General features: G+C 44.8%; 1 protein-coding gene and 1 long non-coding RNA gene across 2 annotated transcripts in view; one reads left to right on the top strand and one right to left on the bottom strand.

Moving 5' to 3' along the window:
• Positions 1-21295, top strand: part of AK5 (adenylate kinase 5) — a 237889-nt gene that overhangs the window by 160224 nt on the left and 56370 nt on the right. The window contains 2 exon segments of the mRNA XM_025417943.3: positions 15652-15694; positions 20746-20790. Of these exon segments, the coding sequence (XP_025273728.2) occupies positions 15652-15694; positions 20746-20790 (88 nt within the window).
• On the bottom strand, positions 1621-9571 carry LOC118355017 (uncharacterized). Its single transcript, XR_004816608.2, has 4 exons — positions 9200-9571; positions 8491-8658; positions 8170-8263; positions 1621-2870 (listed from the first exon to the last, which is right to left on the bottom strand). It is a non-coding gene; the product is annotated as an uncharacterized LOC118355017 (long non-coding RNA).

Raw genomic sequence — 21295 nt, 5'->3', positions numbered from 1 at the left:
CAGGCGGGAACGCTGGAGGGCTGGCCTTGGCCAGGAGGGGGCTTTTTCAGGGCTGCAGTGGTCCAAACTCCTTGTCATCCTTGGACCAGGAAGACACACCATCAGATCTGCATTTTAGAAATATTCTATGGACTGAGAGGAAATAGGGACTAAGTGGAGAGACTGTTTGCAGACAGGCTATTAGGAGGGTGTTTTAATAATTCAGGCAAAGAGAGATGAGGGGCTGGGGTCAGAGCAGAAGCAAAGGGAATGAGATCTAGGTCGAGGGAGGGAGGATCTGCAGGACCTTTCATCCAATTCTGGGTCTCAGCTGTGAAAATTGGGCCTGGGAGCTCTTTGCCAAGAAGTGGGGAAGCTTGTTTTGCAGTGTGCTCCTGGAAAGAGGGAGCCGCCTCTTCTGTTTGCCCCCCCCCCACTCTACACACACCGTGATGATCGATGTTTGAGGGTTGACTGGGCTGGCAAGCCTGAATTCGTGTGAAATTTCTAAATCCTCCCTCCCCGTGACATAGTTTTCTCATTCATGAAAGCGAAGAGGCTCCCACTCCAGGTCCTGTGGAGAGAGAATACTGATAGCAGGCCAGGAAGAAAGAGCGACAGCTCCACATTACCTTTTTTTATTTTTTTTAAAGCTCGCTGCAACTTTCAGTAGATGAAAAATGTGTATCTGCAATTCATTGAAGGCAATGAGTAGTCTGTTCTTGAGTTGCCATGGCAACTGCTCAATTAAGGGGAGAAAAAAGAAAAAAACCAATGTACTGTAGTTGCTCTTGAGCTCAGCATTCTTTAAAAAAAAAAGGAAAAAAAGGAAAGTAATATGTGTGGTATTATTTTCCCCAAGGCTTTCCTAAGACTGCATTTTTTGCTTTGCCTTCCCACCAGCACGTCCTGTTCACCCCTCCACGCCAAGCTAGATGCCAGGCTTGCTGTCATCCGTGGTTAGCAACACATGAGCCTCAGATTTCACCTCTGGATGTTCTGTGGTGACATTTGCTCACATCCAGCTTCCACCAAAGGCCGCTGGGATAGATTTCTGTTTTTAAGGGTCATAGAGTAGGGCCTATATTGGAAGAGTAGGTGGGAATCATGGGTGGGTTCTAGCACCAGGTCTGAACCCAGATTTATTTTATGGCCTTACGTAAGAGATGGGACTTTTCTGAAGACATGAAAAATTACCCTTGCTTTGATAATACTAAGAAACAAAGAATACAATAATTATAACATCTAACACACACCAATTGGCTGTTGATGAAATACTTTCAACAGTCTCATTCTCTCTTGGCCCCCACTCTCGGGGGGCCACCGTTCTTCCCTCTTGGGACAGAGTGATCTTTATAAAAAATGCTGAAGTAATCTTGTCACTTTCCAGTGTACAGCTTTCAATGCCTTTCCTCTCCTTGCTCACGAGATAAAACCTGAACTCTCTCTGGGACTCCCTGGGGCCTTGCCACCAGCCCCCCTGGCTGTCTTCACCCAGCCTCACTGGCTGGGGCACAGGCTGCTCCCCCTTTGGGCCTTTGCATCAGCTGAGGGCTCTTCCTGAGACAGGTTCTCTCTCCCCACCTCCCTTCCCCTCCCTTCCCCCATTTGGCCAACTTAGGGCCCATTCTCCAACCCTGATCCACAACAGAGCTCCCGGAATCTTGTATTTTATATACATTCATATTTAATATACATTTACTTATGCGATTATTCAATTAATATCGGTCTTTCCAAGTAGACGCAAATCTCAGGAGCTCAGGGACCATGTCTAATTCTTTAATTTTAGGGCAGCCCGGGTGGCTCAGTGGTTTAGCGCCGCCTTCAGTCCAGGGTCTGATCCTGGAGACCCGGGATCGAATCCCACGTCAGGCTCCCGGTGCATGGAGCCTGCTTCTCCCTCTGCCTGTGCCTCTGCCCCCTCTCTCTCTCTCTCTCTCTCTCTCTCTCTCTCTCTCTGACTATCATAAATAAATAAAAATTAAAAAAAAATACCCTGCCTTTTCTCTTCAGACCTCATCCATTTCTCCAAACGGCAGCATTGTGAAAGAGGAAGGGAGTGGTGGTTCCTGGGATTGTGTCAGTGGGGCTGGAGGACCAGGCCAAGGCCAAGTTGGCGCAACAAGTGCCAGACTTAGAAGCAGAGTGTATGTTGACTTGGATGAGTAGCTCGGGGGGAGGAGCTGAGGGAAATCGGATTGCTAGCATGGAAGGTGGCATTTGCAAGAACCACAAAACTCTCATTTCCTTTTCCCCCTGTAACTCTGTCTTTTTTTTTTCTATTCTGAATATGTAATGGAGAAAAAAATGATCAAGCTTCCCCTCAAGGCAAGCAACTACTAGCCCATGGATGGCCTTTGTGCAAATAGAAAAAAAAGAGCCTCCTCTAGGCACACACATCCTTAGGGACACACAGGTTGGTGAGTAGATTCAGTTTCTACTCAGCTCCCCAACCAAGACGATTTGCACAGTGCACAACTGCACAACTGTGCGTGAAGCCATGCCTCAGAGGCAGGCTGCCTCCAGATTCCAGCAGCAGGGAAAGGGCTCCTTCTCTCAGAAGCAGGAGTCCAGCCCTCCATCGAGAATGTCCCAGCTTTTAAGAGTTCACTTCTCATCTAGGTTCGTCTTTCCTGAGCTTCTTTTATTTCTGCTTTTGGCAGTCGTTCCTCTTTTTCTGCATGGCATTCTGTATGGAGACTTTGAGGAGTAGAAAAGAGCAGGCTGGTTTCCTTGGTTGCTGCATCTGTGTGTTTCTTGGTAGTGGGTTGAATGTGTGTCTTTCCCATATGATGTCATCGTGCCTTTTAAATATTCCCCAAATATTCTTTGCCAAAGGCTCTTCAAAAGATAGTAAAGTAATTCTCTTCTACCTCCCGGGGAATGTTGTCCTAAGATTTTAAAACAAAGAGGAGATTAAAAAAAGAAAAGAGAAAGGCTGGCCTTTGAGTACAACGTATTGCAGGAGGCGCACAGCTAGGTCATGCTAGGAAACAGCCCGTTAGCTAAGACAGCATGGTCTTGGCAAAATTATAGGAGACAGCCAAGAGGGAAAGGGCAGTCCCTGGGGGAAAGGATTTTCAAATATTGTTTCAGGATAAGAGGTGCTGGGTATCAGGTAACTATTGCAGCAAAACTGTGTAGAACTCAGTGGCTTAAGGGGCGCCTGGGGGTGCTCAGTGGTTGAGTATCTGGCTTTGGCTCAGGGCGTGATCCTGGGGTCCTGGGATCGAGCCCCCAGTGGGGCTCCCTGCAGGGAGCCTGCTTCACCCTCTGCTGTGTCTCTGCCTCTCTCTGTGTCTCTCATGAATAAATAAATAAAATCTTTAAAAAAAAAAAAAAGAACTTAGTGGCTTAGAACCACATCGACTTATTATTTCTCTTGAGATCCTGGGCTTGGCTAAGCAGGTCCACTGAGAGAAGCTGGGCTCACTCACACCCCCACAGGCTAACGTCCCTTTTGCGTATTACCTTGGCTACGCTATGGGTCCCAGTTAACTTAAACCAATCCTGGTGTTGCTGTGAAAGTATATTGTAGATAATAGGGTTAACATCCACAGTCAGTTGCCCTCAAGTCAAGGAGAATATCTTTTTAAATTTTATTTATTTTTTTTTTAAGATTTGATTTCTTTATTCATGAAACACACAGAGAGAGGCAGAGACACAGGCAGAGGGAGAAGCAGGCTCCCTGCAGGAGCCCGACGTGGGGCTCAATCTCGGAATTCTGGGGCCACATCCAGGGCAAAGGCGGATGCTCAACCACAGAGCCACCCAGGTGTCCCAAAAATATCTTTTTTTTTTTTATTGAGAGATGATTGACATGTAACTCTGTACTCATTGGAGGTGTACAAAATAACAGTTCAATATGTGTATATATTGCAGAATGATCACCACAATAAGTCTAGCTGACATCTATCCCCACACAGTTACAGATACTACATGTGCCTGATAACTTTTAAGATTTTCTCTCTCAGCCTCTGGTAAAGATACAATTCAGTATTGTTGACTATAGTTACCATGCCCTACATCACATCCCTAGGACTTATTTATCTTAGAACTGGAAGTGTGTACCCTTGGCTGCCTTCACCCCCTGTGCCCGGCCCCCACCCCCTGCCTCTGTCAACCACCAATCTGCTCTCTGTATCTATGTGTTTGGATTTTTTAAAATTTTAGATTCCACATATAAGTGATGTCATATAGTATTTATGTTTCTCCGTCTGATTTATTTCGCTTAGCATAAAGCCCTGAAGGTCCACCCATGTTATTGCAAATAGCAGGAGTTCCTCCCTTTTTTTAAAGATTTTATTTATTTATTCATGAGAGACACAGAGAGAGGCAGAGACACAGGAGGAGGGAGAAGCAGGCTCCATGCAGGGAGCCCGATGTGGGACTCGATCCCAGGACCTGAGCTGAAGGCAGACGCTTAACCACACTGAGCCACCCAGGCGTCCCAGGGTTTCCCTTTCTTATGGTGAGATAATATTCCAGTGTGCCTGTGTGTGACATTTTCTTTATCCATTCATCTGTCAGTGGACACTTAGGTCTCTCCACACCTGGGCTATCGTGAACATCCTGCAGTGAATGTGGGAGTGTGGGTATCTTCGTGAGACGGTAGTTCCTTTTGCTCTGCAGGAGTACCCCTAAGTGGAATTGCTAGGCCATAGAAGAGTTCTATTTTTAATTTTTTTGAAAACCTCTACACCGCTTTTTCTATAGTGGTTGCACCAGTTTACATTCCCACCAACAGTGAGATAATCCTGGATAACACGGAGGGACTCATCCAATCAGCTCAAGGGCCTGGAGAACAAAACTGAGGTTTCCCAGAGGAAGAAGAAATCCTGCCTGTGGTCTGCAGTGTTACCTCCGGTCCTAGGGTTTCTAGCCTGCCAGTCTACCTTATGGATTTCGGACTTGCCCAACCAGCCCCCACGCTCCTGTAAGCCAATTCCTTGCAATGAATCTCTCCTAGAGATAGAGATATGTAGATAGAGGTAGATCTTTCTGGTTCTGTTTCTTTGGCCCAACTCTGCCTGGGTCTGACTCAGCTGCTGAGTCGGCCAGAGCCTGGTCAGTGTAGGAAGGCCTCGCAGGGATGAGTGGAACTCTGCTCCACATGGTGTCTCATCCTTAAGCGGCTGGCCTGGGTTTGTCCTCATGGCAGTAGCAGGGGACCAAGGGAGGCCATGGCAGCTTGCAAGCTCCTTGAAGCATAACCTGAGAGCTGACATCCCGTTTCCTCCTCCTCATTCCCATGGCTAAAGCAAGCCATGAAACTGACCCAGCTTCAAAGGTGGGAGAAAAGCCACCTCTTGATGAAGACATCTATAAAGTGACCTTGCAAGAGGCATGAATGCAAAGAAGAGTGAAAATTTCAGGCCAGAGTCGCCATTAATCTCTTACAGACTATTTGAGACAATAGTGCAGAAAAGGACAAACATCAAGCCTTTTTTTCTAACCACCAGTGTGCCTTCCCCCCCAGCCCCCCCCTTTCCAGCAGGTAAAACCATAAAACATTCAGAGCTCTTCATATTCTTATAAGCGGGCGACTATAAAACCTCCCTCCTGGAGTTTGCATGAGAATAATGAGATGTCTGTGAAAGCAGTGGTTGTAGTGCTTGGAAGGAGCTCAGCAAATGATCCTTCCCTCTGCCAGCAACCCTTGAGCACCAGCTGCATACAAGAGAAAGAAGGCAACGCATATTTGAAGCACAGGACTGGAAATTTAATTCAACTCTTTTTGTAGGGTCAATGCGCATAGGCAAAAATTATTCTCAACACAAAATAATTACTTGACAAATGTCTTAGTCCCTATGTGGTAATTCAAAAATGGTTCTTGGGTTTGCAGCAGCAAGAACCACCTCGTGGATACAAACACAATCCAATCCCCATAACTTCTCATGATTTTGAATTTTCGTATTTAATGGCAGATTTTCAAGCTATGTTTTTTTAAGTCGATGCTCAGGTTTTGGAATCAAACAGACCTGAATTCGAATCCCAGCTCGCACACATTCTTTAGCTCCGATACTCAGGCAGATTTCCATAATCCCTAACACAGAGCCTTAAATACGTGTAATGGGGATGATAGCATCTCCTTCAGTAGGCTGCTAGTGAACAAATTAAGTGAGATGATACCCAATAAATGTAGTTGTTATTGTGATGGCCAATATAATAAGTGATAGAAATAGTTTCAGGGCTTAGAATGACCTGAAATGCCTTTTTTTTAATTCTCTCAGCTGCCTGCTTACTTCACCTGTTAACACTTTCCCCCCCAACCCCCAAAAATGACTAGGACAGCGCCAACCCTCATTGCACCAGCTCAGTGGGGTGTGGAGAGACTTACCTTCTGACGCTGGAGTGGCCCAGAGGCTCCTCTGTGAACTGTCAAACTTGTACATCTAATAGTCTATCCCCAGAGACCGTCAGTGCAAATAAGTATCACCACACAGGTGAGCATTAAGTGAAATAACCACAGCAAATTAAATCAGTAATAATGAAGATAAAGTGATCATAGTTTATAATGAAAAATAAGAACAGCAAGAAAGCATCCTTCCTGAAAACTCTTAGGATTGCCAGTTTTAGCACGTGCCACACTCTGTGGGAGCACCATTCCAGGGCCCTTGTACAGCAGCCAGATTCTTAGAAAACTCAACTCTAGTCCTCCGAGAGCTCTCACAACACACTGATTTTAGGTTTGGATTCCAAATACTCTTAACCTTTAATAATTCATTTGCTGGAATACTAGTAAGTGCCTTCAAGTATGAGCTAAAAAAAATATGAAATTCTATATACTGGAGCCATTATTTATTCAAGAAAGGGTTTTGCAACTGTGGTAGGATTCAGTGAGTTGCTTGCACCGGCTAGTAACCTAACTGAAACTGGTTTTAACAATTTAGAATGTTGTTTTCTCCCTTCACCTCAGCCTAGAGGTGGATAATTCCAGGGTTGGACCAGCAGTAGTCACATGGGGCCAGGCTGTTCCCCCTTCCCCATCTGCCCTTCCTGGTGTGTGAGCATTGCCTCCTTTCAAGTCTCAAGGTGGCAAGGGCCGCTCCAAACATCTTGTCCTCACATTACCGTTTGCAAAAATAGAATGGATGAGTGAGGCTGATCCCCATGTTGGTCCCTCTCTCTTTTTAGTAGGGAGGAAATCTGTCCTTTCCTTGTCTTTCACATCCTGTTAGCCCAGATTTGGTCACAGGCCTATGCCTATAATGCAGAGTGGAAAAGCAAGGGTCTGGCATCTTCAGCCACCTCCAAGACGGAGGTGGCTCTGCCTGCAGGAAGGTGGGCTGTTGAGTAGGCACCTAAGAGTGTCTGCCAGTGAGGGTTAGGGAAGAGGGCAGGGGGCTGGCCCTGGAAAGGTTCTGGAATCACCTATTCCATCTCCACCCACAGGAGCTCCATTCTTCTCTGTTGGCAATATTGGGCTTCCATATGAGATTTTGTCTGAATGAAAGCTTCCATGATAAAAATCATTTACAACCTTGTGTTTTAGCACATGCTCAAATACTTCATACACTCCGTGAGTCAAAACTGTTTGCTCACTGTTACGTTCCCAGCATCCAGAACCATTCCTAGCATATAGTAAGAGCTTGTGTTAATTCCCTGTTGCTGCTCTAACAGATGACCACAAATATGGTGGATAAAAATGCCACGAATTGATGATCTCACAGTTCTGGAGGTCAGAAATCCAAAATGGATTTCACTCAACTCAAATCAGTGTTCCGGCAAGATCTCATTCCCCATCGACTCAGGTCTACACATTGTTTCTAGTGGGAAGAACACGTTTTTTGACCTGCCTCTGATTCACAGCTCCAACCTGGATGTCGTCGTTCGTTCCTCCTTGCTGTATGTCCCACAGTCACCAGCTAACCCTTTTCCACTCCCCATCCAGTTTGTACCTTCTAGAACCTCAGGGAGTTGGACACGGACATTCAGTTTGGGGAATCAAGAAAATGAAAGATGTAGGGCAAGGTTGGAGCTAGACTTTAGATTTAGGGGTGGTCCTTGGGAAGCCGTTTGTTGCATCTGTCATGGCGATAATCAAGAAGTGCTTCAGAATGCAGAGAAGGAAAAAAAAAGAATGCAGAGAAGGTATTGGGGGTTCTCCAGTGATAGGCGAAGAGCTCAGAAGGCAGAGGGATCAGGGAGGAGTTGTCAAGGAGTCCTTTGAACCCTCCACTTACTCACTTCATCCCACCTGCCTCCTCCTAGTCTTCCTTCCTTTTTAAAGAAAGATGGTGGGAGGGACAAAGGATGACTCCTCTGGACAACATTTTTCTCCCTGGAAAACACATGAACACATATATAATAGGTGTAATTCTAATAGTTAACCTGATTTTCCATTTTGCTGAGAGTAACTCATAAGGCGAGTTCTCAAAAGCACCTAACAGAGGGCTCGAGACAAGCCAACGTGCTTTGGGTTCCCAGCAGCTGAAGCTAAGCTTTGCCATTTCACCTCCATTTTTATAAAGAATAAGAAAGCAAAGAGGTAAAGGCCAAATAACTCACCTCGGTATGGCTCGAGTCAGATGTGACTTATGGCCAACATTAACTTTGAATGAGAGGAAATCAGAATGGGAACTTTGCTCCTCCCTTAACGCCTGACCAAGCCCTGCTTGACAACGGTGCTCCATTTGGCATGTGAAGACACGATCCAAGTGTGCCCTACACGGTCTTCTAGCGGTGAGGTGAAAACAGGAAGTTGTCAGAAAGCCTTTTCCCTTAAAATTTTTATTAGAGACACCGACATTTCAACTTATACATAAAAGAAGAAAAAACACCATTCCTCCTAGAGAATAGATCTGTAAACCACTATTTAAAGTAGTTCATGTAGAGAACCAGCAATTTAATAAGACTGGAAAAAAGGTTAGCCTAGCATCCCCTATATTTTTTTTTATCCCTGTTTACTCAATTATACAAGTACTTCCACAGCAAGCAGACCTCTAATTGTGTATACTTCGGTGAAAGAGAAATGAGACTCGCCGTAAAATAAATTCTTGGGTGTAACTAAATTACACACCACTTCCCATACTTTTTTTTTTCCTCCCAAATTGCCCATTACTTTAAATGAAAACATGCTTTAGAAAAGAACTGTAAACACTCCAAACATTGCTAAAGGGCCAGTCTCCCTTCTTCCTGCTGATAAAATGCAGCTATGGGTCTATTCGCCAATATTCCCGGGCCAAGGAGTCCAAGGAATTTTGAAAACGTCACTCACGGCTGCCCAGGGAAGTAGACAATGTCACTTTCAAATCCCTTGGTGAGCACGATCCAGCTTCAGTCCCTCCTTTAGCAGATGAATCCCTCCTCCTTCCTACTCGGGTGCCACCACGAGGGCTCCCATCCCCCGTGTCGTGTCACTCCGTGCTCCTGCACTTTGTGCGCGGCCGGGCACCATGCTCTCTGGGGGCAGCAGGACAGGCTCGAGAACCAGGAAACCCCACTCGCGGGGCAGCCCTCGCAGTCACAGATGTTCGCTGAGCCTGAATTCCCTCATCTGAACCCTGGGAGCTTTCAGACGTGCCCACCTCCTGGTGTTTTTCTGAGAATCCATGAGATCACGCACATTAAGAACACTGCAGATACTACCAAGGAGCAGGATCTACACTGCAGATACTACCAAGGAGCAGGATCTACACTGCAGATACTACCAAGGAGCAGGATCTACACTGCAGATACTACCAAGGAGCAGGATCTACACTGCAGATACTACCACGGAGCAGGATCTACACTGCAGATACTACCAGGGAGCAGGATCTACACTGCAGATACTACCAAGGAGCAAGTCCAATAACCGTTCTTAAAATGGTTTTCTCACGAGGTGTTTTTGTTTTTGTCTTCTAACAAGAAAGATTCCAAATTTTTTTCATTTCCAGGTTGCAAGTCAGGGAAATAGCCTGGTATTGTTTGGGTTGTTCTTGTTTTAATTATTATTTCTTCCTGTTAAGAGTCTGCTTCTCAGTGAAGATGAGCCCTTCTGCGAACTGCAGAACATTTTGTGCCTCAACCCCATCCCCACCTTCCTGCTGGTGTCTCTTGGAATCAGTGGTGGAGGCCTTAGATCAGTTTAAAAAGAAACCTAGGAAAATCCTAATATTGCTGGTGTTTCCTGGTCCATGAGTCTTCCAGAATTTGGGTCATCTGCTTAATACTAGTTGAAGTAAGAAAAAATTAGAAAAGACTGCTCCCTGCATTTGTTTCAGAAACTAGAGGATCTCTTCAAAATCTGTTTTTTTGAGTCTTGAAGTTGATATTTGTGCACAGTGTCAGAGGAAGAAAAGAGTCTTTGCTTTGCAGCTTTTGTGAATTTTAGGGCAAGAAATTCATCGTAGCTGTGACATTCTGTTGTTGTTAAATAAAGCCTCTCTCTCATAATCCCATTTGAAGCTATATACATTTTTATACCATGAAACACACACACACACACACACACACACACACACACACACACTATTTAATACAAACGAGAACTAGGAAGATAACCCCAAAATGACCTACTACTTCTCCTTCCTTCCCTGGAGAGCTTTAATTTCATGATCCCTACAAGGATTTTTTTTTAAAGAGTTTATTTATTTAAGAGAAAGAGAGAGAGAGAGAAAGAATGAACAGGGGAGGGGCAGAGGCTGAAGCAGACTCCCCGCTGAGTGGGGAGCCCCATGTGGGGCTCAGTCCCAGGACCTCAAGACCACGACCCAAACCGAAGTCAGATGCTTAACCAACTGAGCCATCCAGGCGCACCCCCCAAAAGGATTTTTCAACATCAACACTATCGACCTAAAGAGGGGCTGTAAGAATATCTGACTATGTGATCTCCCGTCTGACACCAGACAGAGGATGCTGATAAGGAAACCCCGGCTGGTGTCAGGGCACTGAGGGAGGAGTGGAGGCTCAAGCACATCCCCATCCAGGGCACACAGAACCTCAGTTACATCATGCCTCACGCACGGGGTCGCAGCAAGGATCCGGCGAGATGGTATCTGCAGAAACCCTTCCAGAGCTGGAAGGCCCTCTTTCAGTGTCAGCTTCCTGGTACGACCTGATCTGCTTGTGACAATGCCCCCCAGAACTGGTCCTGCACCCAGGAGCACGCAGCGTGCTGCGATCAAAGCAGACTGAAGGATGTAATTTGTTAGGACAGGTGACCCCACTTGGGAGGCTGTGTTGCTCTATTGAGGGTGACAGACATCCGTATCCCGAGGCGGTGATAATAGGAGCTCTGACCCTAAAGGAAAACACATACACACACCAACTAGCTGCTCTTCCAACCAATAATCCCAGGACCTTAGGCTTGCAAAAGGGGCTCCTTACCTACACATCCACGCAGGGAAATTAAGTTGAATGCAAATCGCTTTGGGGCTTGAGTGGAGAATGAGAGATCTAGACCAAAACGAATCCATAGTCCAAACTCAGTTTCCCATAAAGCCACAGATCCTGTCTTGAGAGGTCCTAGCTGTGTGCCTCCAACAGGTGCTTGACTTCTCCCCTTCAGTTAGCAAGGTGCTATCATAGATACAGCACTAGAAGAGGTGGCGACCTGAACTTTTCTTTCCTTCTTTTTTTTAGATTTTATTTTTTTATGAGAGGGGGTGGGGGGCAGAAACACAGGCAGAGGGAGAAACAGGCTCCATGCAGGGAGCCCGATGCAGGACTCGATCTCGGGACTCCAGGATCACGGCCTGAGCCCAAGGCAGACGCTCAGCCGCAGAGCCCCCCAGGCACCCCTGAACTTGTTTCCGCGAGTGAGTGGTTCTGCTGCAGCTCTCCCCATCTTCCCCAACAGTAATCGCATCATCGCAAGGCTGCGCCTTGGCTCCACGGGTGTGAGTCATAATTGACACTTACATAAAAATCTGTGCCAAGATTAGCACTATTTCTGTCCATTTGTTCAGATTTGGCATTCCGCGCTGTGCGCCCCAAAACTTAGTGTAATACTGGGAGAGTCACCTTTGTACCCACAAAGCCCAGCCTCCCCATTCAGACCCGCAGGTGACAGGAGGAGGCCTAGACGGAGCGCACACGGCGAGAGGCTTGTGTAACAGAAGGAAGCGTGTGGGCCCCGGGCCGGAGCTTGGTAGTTAACGGGGTGTGTGTCTCCAGGTGTGCCTCCCCCAAGAGGCGGCTCCAGTGCCCGGGCAGAGAAGCACCTTACAGGTATTTCTCAAATAAGCTTATAGAGCATTTTGCTTCTTATAGAACTGACATCCTGAAGCAATGCCTTTCAAGCAGAACACACCTAGGATTTTGAAAAGAAAGAGAAGACGTAGGGCCTCCAGGGTCTGTGTGGCATCTTTTTCACCAAAACCAGAAGTGTTTGCCTTTCATTAGTGGTTGGTGTTGTGTGTGTGTGTGTGTGTGTGTGTGTGTGTGTGCACGTTTAAGATGCCAGATGAAGTTTATTTGCAAAACAGTCACATAGGAGGGGCGCCTGGGTGGCTAAGTGGCTGAGCATCTGCCTTCAGCTCAGGTCATGATCCCAGGGTCCCGGGATCTAGTCCGGCATTGGGCTCCCTGTATGGAGCCTGCTTCTCCCTCTGCCTGTGACTCTCTCTGTTTCTCTCTGTCTCTCATGAATAAACAAATAAACTCTTTAAAAAAAAAAAGAGTCACAGAGGAATCGTGAGGTTTATGGAACATCACTGGAAGATAACACGCCCCAGTCAAACCTCCCATTTACCTGGGCTATCATGCCAGTGAATGCAGTGTGCCCCATTCCTGGCTGCACTCGGCTCCAAAAATCTGTTCACTATCAGTGTTTTCATAGCAAGAATCTGGGGCTCATTTGAAGCATTTGGACAAACAGACTAGACGTAGGCTATAAATAAGAATTGGGGTAAGAAGAAGTCAGACTCAAGAAGCCAAATAGAGGTAAGATAGGCCCCTTTATAACACGGTGTGTTGTTCTATGAATTCAGATTACCCTTCATCAGTCTCCTAAATCATGACAGCCAAATATAAGAAGTATCTGATGGGGCAGCCCAGGTGGCTCAGGGGTTCAGCGCTGCTTTCAGCCTAGGGTGTGATCCTAGAGACCCGGGATCGAGTCCCACGTCAGGCTCTCTCCATGGAGCCTGCGTCTCCCTGTGTCTGTGCCTCTCTCTCTGTGTGTGTCTCTCATGAATGAATGAATGAATGAATAAATAAATTAAAAAAAAATAAGCATCTGATGCAGTTTAGCCTACAAGACGGGTCTAAGTCTGATAATTCAATAGTAATATTAAAAATCGAGGGAGAGAACTGCCTAACGCTACCTGGATATGTTCCGTGGCTCTTTGACAAGCAACAAGCAGAATCTGATTCCAACAGTGCTTTTCCCGCAAAGGCTACTGAGCCTCTATGTAGCTGCATCTTAGGCAAACATATAACTGCTTCACAAGATCCCTGTCCCAGGTGGGCTTCCCTAGAAGCAAAACCTGAAAGAGGGGCTCTCTGCAAGTGGGGTATTAGGGAGTGCTCTTAGGAGAGGGGGAGAGATGCAGGGTAGGGCACAGGGGTCCTTGTGAGCAAGGGTGGGATCCCAGCTGGATATTTGCTTCAGGCTAATCTCGAGGGGAATACTAGGGCACAACTTGACAAAGAGTCCTCCCACTTTGAGGGCAGAGCCAGACTTCCGTGAGCCCTTAGCAACGGCGGAGGGATGGGTGCACCAGCCAGGTAGTGGTGGCCGCTGAGCTGAATGGGAGTAAAGCTCTAGGAGCCATGCTGTGTGGTAGGAGATGCAGTTCTCATCCTAACTCTGACTTCACTAAAGACATGATGACATGGCCACGGGCCCCTCAAATGACCTCTGTGACCATCAATTTCCTCATCCGTAAAATGGGAGAGGGGGATGGCAGGGTTGGATAAGATGCTCTCTATAACTCCCAGCTCCGAAATGCAGTTAGGCCAGAAACAGAAGTAAGGGTAGGCTCACTGAGGCATAATTGACATTTTTCCTATTCATGGAAGGAAGTTAATTAATGTAAATGTGTCCCTGAATGACCACTCCATTAAAAACTCTTCTCTCACCTGGAATAGCTCTGGATACACAGGCAAATCTAAGAAGACAAGCAGTAAGGCTGCCCTGAAGCCGTATGTTCTGAAAAGGGATGGCAAGGCTCTGTTTTCAAACAACTCCTCTCACAGCAGTTACCTCAAGGGAACATTAATGCAGCCTGGCAACCTCATTTGACGGACTCCTACATCAAAGCAAATCAGAAGCAAGAGGCTGGAGTGAAGCGTGAGCCACAGGCTGTCCCCACAAAATGGCACAACCTCCACCGAGAGCAGTTGGGCAAAATCTATCAGTCATAAATACATTTCCTCCAAGACCACACGACACAGCCCCTTCTCCGAGAATTTATCCTGCAGGTGTATGTGTATGAAATGACCTTTCCCCGAGCTTAATCGCTCTGCTACCTTTTCCAAAATAATCCAAGATTGGAAACAACTCAGCGGTCTGTCAATAAAAGATGAGTTAAAAACAACTGTGGAACCTTCCCTACGATAGAATACTGTACAACCGAGAACATTCTGCATTCTGTATGGGTCGTGGGAAGTCCTCCAGGGTACATCGATAAGTGAAAAAGCAAGAGGAAGAACAATATCATTACAGATCACTATGAGTATTATGAGCACACGTGCACATGTAATAGAAGTGCGCTTCTTTCTGTGCATGAAATGGAGGTAACAAGATTAAATATTTATATTCAGATGTATCCAGAGGTATCTGGAAGTTGCTTTTTGTGTATCTGGGAAAAGATGCGAAGAAAACTTCTATGACTGGTTACCCATAAGGAATGAGGGAGTGGGAAAATGAGATGGATGGAGACCTAAGTAGAAAGTAGAACTCTCACCAGATGTCTTTTTATACATTTTCATCCTAGATTCCCCCCCCCCCCAAAAAAACTACCACTGGTTCTTCTGTAAGGAAAATGCAGCAACTGCTTGATTAAAAAAATAAAATAAAAAGAATTTAAATGCAGGCATCAGCCAAAGCTGGTCATTCCGACTTCCCTTGTTCCATACTTTAGTTCTCGGGATTGGCCAGTGATTAACCATGGGACTCCCAATGCTGCAAATACTTCCTATCTGGCCCTCTACAGAAAGGGTGCCACATCCAGCTTTAAACCCTGGAGTTGTTGGTAAAACCGCTGTGACTACACCCATCAGTGAGCTTTGGGTATGGAAGAGTGTTGTCTTCTTCAGATCCACCTTTCTGATCACAGAGAGGTCATGCACCAGGAAGTCGAGGTACAATATGGTACCAAGTGGTACAGCAACAACAGCAGGATCTGAGCTTTGTCCCTCACTGCTACGTGATCTTGGGCAACTTCTCAAACTCTCAGTTTCTTCATCTCCCTTTTTTTTTTAAGGTTTTATTTATTTATTCATGATAGAAATAGAGAGAGAGAGAGGCAGAGACACAGGCAGAGGGAGAAGCAGGCTTCATGCCAGGAGCCTGACGCGGGACTGGATCCCGGGACTCCAGGATCATGCCCTGGGCCAAAGGCAGGCGCCAAACCACTGAGCAACCCAGGGATCCCCAATTTCTTCATCTCTTAATGGCGGATAGTAATAGTGCTTCCTTCAGAGGGTTGTTAGGCAGGTTAGGTATGTCAATGTACGTTGGCGAGAAACTTAGCACAATACCTGTTGGTCCTGTTATCTAATATTTTGATTTTTTATGTACAGGGTGATGACCAGTTAAATGTATTTGGAGAGGACACCATGGGAGGTGAGTTTCCTTTACTGATCAGACCAAAGTTGTGTTTTAGTACCTTCGAGCATGTCTTTTTTATTAAACACCAACTGAAGAGACATAAACTCCCGATAGCATGCACTTTTCCCTTAGCCAGGCTACATGGTTCAGCTGGAGCTCTTTGGGTCTTTCCCACCCTTGGTCCACACAAAGAACCAAAGGAACACTTTACTTAGAGATACCTATCCTGACTACCCAGAGAACATGACCCTCGATGTGCTCAGCGAAAATAGAATGTTCTGGTAAAATAAGTTTGAGGAACACTGAACACCCAATCCCCTTTGGAAGAGGCACACGTAACAGCATAGCAAGACTCCCACCAGTCCTGCAGGACAGGCAGCTGGCTAACTTTAACATTCTTCAAATTTATCGGAATTCAAAAATCTGTTACCTGTATAGTAGTTCCTAATCTGCCGCGTGCTGTTGGGCTGCAACCTAAGAAACACCCAAATTATCCTGCTTTGTAACTGTTGTCATGTTAAAAGCCTTGCAACAACTAAAACATCCAGCCTTAACTAGCTACACGTAGAACTGAAAATAGATAAAATTATGTGAATTTGAGATGGCCCAAAAGAGATAAGGTTCATGATTGCCCAAGTAAAGTACCTTCTAACGTTTCCACTCGGTAATAAATGTTGCTGTAATTATGGTTCATGAAAATATGTTCGTATTGACTGTGAGCACATACACGTAAGTGATCTGGCTTTCCAAATAACCCTCTAATCCTACGCTGATCCATGAGCCTGAGGTGATAGATAAAGTGCCATCTGATGATAATGGCTATAGCAGTATATGAAAATCTCAGTCGCCAAATGACATCATGGTGATTCATGGGGAAAGGCACATAAACATGAGCCAAGTGCAAATAATCAACCCGGTCCCAACTGGGTAGGGATTGACTGATTGTCTAATAAAGTTTCCCTCTTTCCTGGTTATAAGATTAACATGTGTTCATTGTGGAAATTTTTTTGAGGTAGGAAATAAGAGCCATCTAAAACCTTACGACCTCTAAATAATCATGGTTAACATTCTAGGGTATTTTATTTCATGTGTTTGCTATATACCTATTTTTACACAGTTGAGAATACGTGTGTATATGTAAATATTATCTCCATTCTTTATGTGTACCGTAACACAAGCACGTTGCCATGTCATTACAAACTCTCTATAACCTTAGCTTACACCCTATAAATGTTTCATCGTAGGTACAACAGTACCTAATAATAACCACAGACACTTTCCTAGATTGCAAATACATTAAAAGTTGCTCAGCTCCATATAGAATTCTTGAGTCACTACATGGTACACCTGAAACTGACATATGGGAAACAAACTAGTATATGGGAATTAAAAAAAAAAAAATCATTGCTCAGCTTCAAAAAAGGAAGCTGGAAGTCTACAGAACATGAAATGGCCATCTGGTCCACAAGTAATAAGCACCAATGTATATGCTTTTAATAGAAAGTTCCAGATAACATAGGATTTTTCCAGTCACTCTGGGCTATTCCATAAAGAGACTGCAGCATCTCTTTGATTAGAAAGAACAAAAGATGTCATTCCTCATTCTGAAAACCAGATGTTTCCAAAAACCCCAAATTCAAATATTTCCTCTGATTATAGCTTCCCTGTCTCCTTCCCTTCTTGCTCCCAATCCAATTCCTCATGCCCCATTCTCTCTCTGGAATTGGGTCTTTCCCTCAGCTAAGAGTGGATTCCCAGCAAGAAGGTGGCATTGTGTGTATCAATGAGGCATCCCAATTCTACTGAAAAGCAAGTGTGATTACTGTCAGAGGAGTGAGCTAGCTTCCAAAAGTACTTACCATCTACATAAAACATGAAGTGGAAGTCAGAGTCCTAGCAGTTCTTTTTAAGTGTAAAAACTGCAATTTTGTCACCAAGATGGGAAATAAAAACCTTGTACTATCTCTCCCGGTAAATCGCGTTCCATCTGTCATTTTAGTCAACTCACACCCATAGGATGAGCAAAAGCAGCTGCTTCCAGAACCAGGAAAAGAGCCCAGAGCTCCAGCTAGCCTGAGAACTCAGGGCTGGCTCCATCCAGTCTGCCCCCCTCCGGCCCCAGGTCTCACCACTAAGGGGGCTGCTCCACAGCCCAGGGGTGGAAATGCTCAGGGGCCCAGGGGCCTAACAAAAGCACCAAACACTTTCAAACTCTAGAATCTTTACTTTAAAACCTCATGCATATTTTCTTGAAGTGAAAAGTCCTGGTATCCCACATCCTAATACATTATTGTCCATTCAGTGTACATTGCAGTTTGAGAAGCACGTCCCTTAGCATGGGGGTTAGCAAGAATAATACAGCATTCAAAATTATCTTCAGTTACTCCACCTGCAGTCAGATCCGTCCAGATGCGGGAAGCATCTAGTCTCAGATCTATTTTGTTGGTCCCCGTACGGTGCTCTAAAAACTTGACTTCAAGTGTTAGTTCTTGTTAGCCACAGTTCACAGCGCTGCAGGCCCATCCACCTCCCCTGGTTGAAACTCTTTGCCTGGCCTTTGCCTAAGCACATCAGAAAAACTCTCCTGAAGTTCTTTGTGGACTCAGCCCACCACCCCCATCCCTACCCCCACCTCTGTGGGTATTAAACTGAGCTTCTCAGAAATTAGCCAGTCCAAGGATGGACTTGAACCTGGGGACATCCTCTGAGCCTCCCAGAGCCTGCTGCTTCAGTTTTTCACCATTTGCTCGGGATGGCCTCTAGGTTACTGGCTTGTGCAGATTCCCTCTAGGAACTTGAGAGCATCCTGAACTAACCTACTCCTGTGCTGGTGGCCTGCCCCCAAACTCTGTGACCCTGCCCTGGCACAGCTGCATAGGTAGCCTAATGTCCTCGACTAAAGCCCTGTGGCCTTAAAGCCAGGGAGAATTTTTGTTCCTGCTCTTCTCTGAAACATTCTTGGGTAGGACTGCTGTTTCTTCTGTCCTCTCAGGCCCTCACTCTAACCACTTTTTTTATTTTAGTTTGAGGATCCCCTGCTTCCAGGCTCAAGCAGTAACCATGGGCACTTTCTGAGGCCAGAGACCCTGGGCTCACAGAGTCATTCCCAATACAAGCTTGGGGCGTGGTCATCTTCTCAAGTAAACTTCCTCTTACCCAAGGTCTCTTAGAATTTTGGTTTTTAGAGATCTTAAACATGGAGGGCACCTGGGTGGCTCAGTCGATTAAATGTTGGACTCTTGATTTCCGCCTAGGTCATGATCTCTGGGCTGTGAGATGGAGCCCACTGTTGGGCTCCACACTGGGAGTGGAGCTTGCTTAAGATTCTCTCACTCCCTCTCTCTCTCTGCCCTTCCCCACTCTCTTAAAAGAAAAAAAAAAAGCCTTAAACATGCAACAATAATTGCATCATAATTTTGGTCAAGAGACAAATGGGACTATTTCCTCCTGTGGTCCATTCATTTGCAGGAACCACAAAATCACAGGTATTTGAATCAAAAGAGACAATAAGGTCACTGGGTCCAACACCTTTACGGATGGAGAAACTGAACCCCAAGAAGAGAAACTCACTGGCCTAGGTCTAATCAGTGAGAACAGGACCAAAAGTATAGCTATTGTCTACCCATCCTTCATGGCCACCTACTACCCATGACAATAGGAAATCTTTCAGAGCTCCATAAACTCTGGAGGGTTTTGCACTTTGCCAAAAATTCCTAATCATTCCCTCGCTTTGAAATAGTAGTTCCCCCTCTTACACTGCTGGTGGTAATGCAAACTGGTGCAGCACTCTGGAAAATAGTAAGGAGGTTCATCAGAAACTTAAAAATAGAGCTACCCTATGACCCAGCAATTGCACTACTAGATATTCACCCAAAGGATACAGAAATACAAATTCAAAGGGCTACATGCACCCCAATGTTTATAGCAGAATTATCAACTATAGCCAGATTATGGAAAAAACTCAAATGTCCAGTGACTGGTGAATGGATTGAGGAAGATACACACACACACACACACACACACACACACAATGGAATATTCCTCAGCCATCAAAAAGAATGAAATCTTGCCATTTGCAATGACATGGATGGAGCTAGAGAGTATAATGCTAAATGAAATAAGTCAGAGAAAGACAAATACCAAATGACTTCACTCATATGTGGAATTTAAGAAACAAAACAAACATGGGGGGATAGAAAAAGAGAGACACACCCAGAAACAGACTCTTCACTATAGAGAACAAACTGATGGCTACCAGAAGGGAGGTGGGGGGAGATGAGTGAAACGGGTGATGGGGATTAAGGAGGCCACTTATTAGATGATGAGCACGGGACATTGTATGTAAGTGATGAATCACTAAATTCTACACCTGAAACGAATATTACACTGCATGTTAACTAACTGGAATTTAAATTAAAAACTTGAGAAAATAAAAAATAAAGTAGCGGTTCCCAAAATCCAGTCCTCACTCTCACCATCTTTGTGATGTTTGCTTCATCTCTATACATATACAACCTATACTAGGTATTATTAATATTTTTCTCTACATTGGCTCACTGTTATTATTTACATATACATTTATTTTAGAAGGAACTTTATATCACTACCTTAAGTGGAAAATAGTATTATTTTCTGTAAATAGGAACTGTATTTAAAATTTTGTCTTCCAGACTCCCCATTTGTGCTTTAACCCCTCTTTAGTAAGAGATCACCAAATGTTAAGGGAAAACAAAATGTAAAGTAATGCAAAACCAAGATACTTAAGAACATTTTAAAATAATTTTAAAAATTATCTTTCTTTGTAATCCATGCTGGTTAATGGCTTCATCAGTTTTACCACCTAAAATTGATCATTTGCGTTAAAATGAAAATATGTTACCTGGGTCTGGAAATAAGGGTGAAATGGTCATTGGTGCCTATTAATTATGACCTATTATCACATTTACTCAACTTGAGCTTGTTCCCAAATAAAACTACAAGATTTTGGTTTTTATACAACATGAGTAATTATCAGGGTTTTAAAACAGTTTTCCTTGCCAGTAACTTAAATTATTCTTACTTTAAAGGTTTCATGGAAGATTTGAGAAAGTGTAAAATTATTTTCATGATTGGTGAGTAACAGCCCTCAAGTTTTCTAATGCAACTGCTAATAATAAACAACTTGGTAGTGAAAAAAGACAGTTCATTTCTCCCTTTGCTTTGAGGTCTTGTCCCCTTTATTGGTTAGGATAATACCCCCAAGGCTTCTGGATTGTTGCCTTTGTTTATGCAGTTTTATATGTCTTTGTATCCGTACAGCATAGACAAAGTAGGCCTCTAAGGAGTGTCAGACGCCTCAGGTTAGCTCTACCATAATAAAATACATTATAATCCCATGAGTATGACGACCTCGGACATCAGAATCTAGCACACATTTTCTGTTTGAGCAATGAGCCCCTGCTCCCTACACTAAATGCATCAGCAACCACATATGCAAATGTACTTCGGTAACCATACCCTGCATTCCTTTTAGCTAATGACAAAAACAATTTCCCTTATTTGATGCCTCCTACTATGAGAGTCACTGGTAAAGTATGGGATGAAGTTCACTTGGAGTTCACCAGCATTTTCTTAGCA

This window comes from Canis lupus, chromosome 6, assembly GCF_003254725.2.
Source record: "Canis lupus dingo isolate Sandy chromosome 6, ASM325472v2, whole genome shotgun sequence".
Lineage (NCBI taxonomy): Eukaryota > Metazoa > Chordata > Mammalia > Carnivora > Canidae > Canis > Canis lupus.
This window is presented reverse-complemented; position numbering and strand designations above follow the sequence as displayed.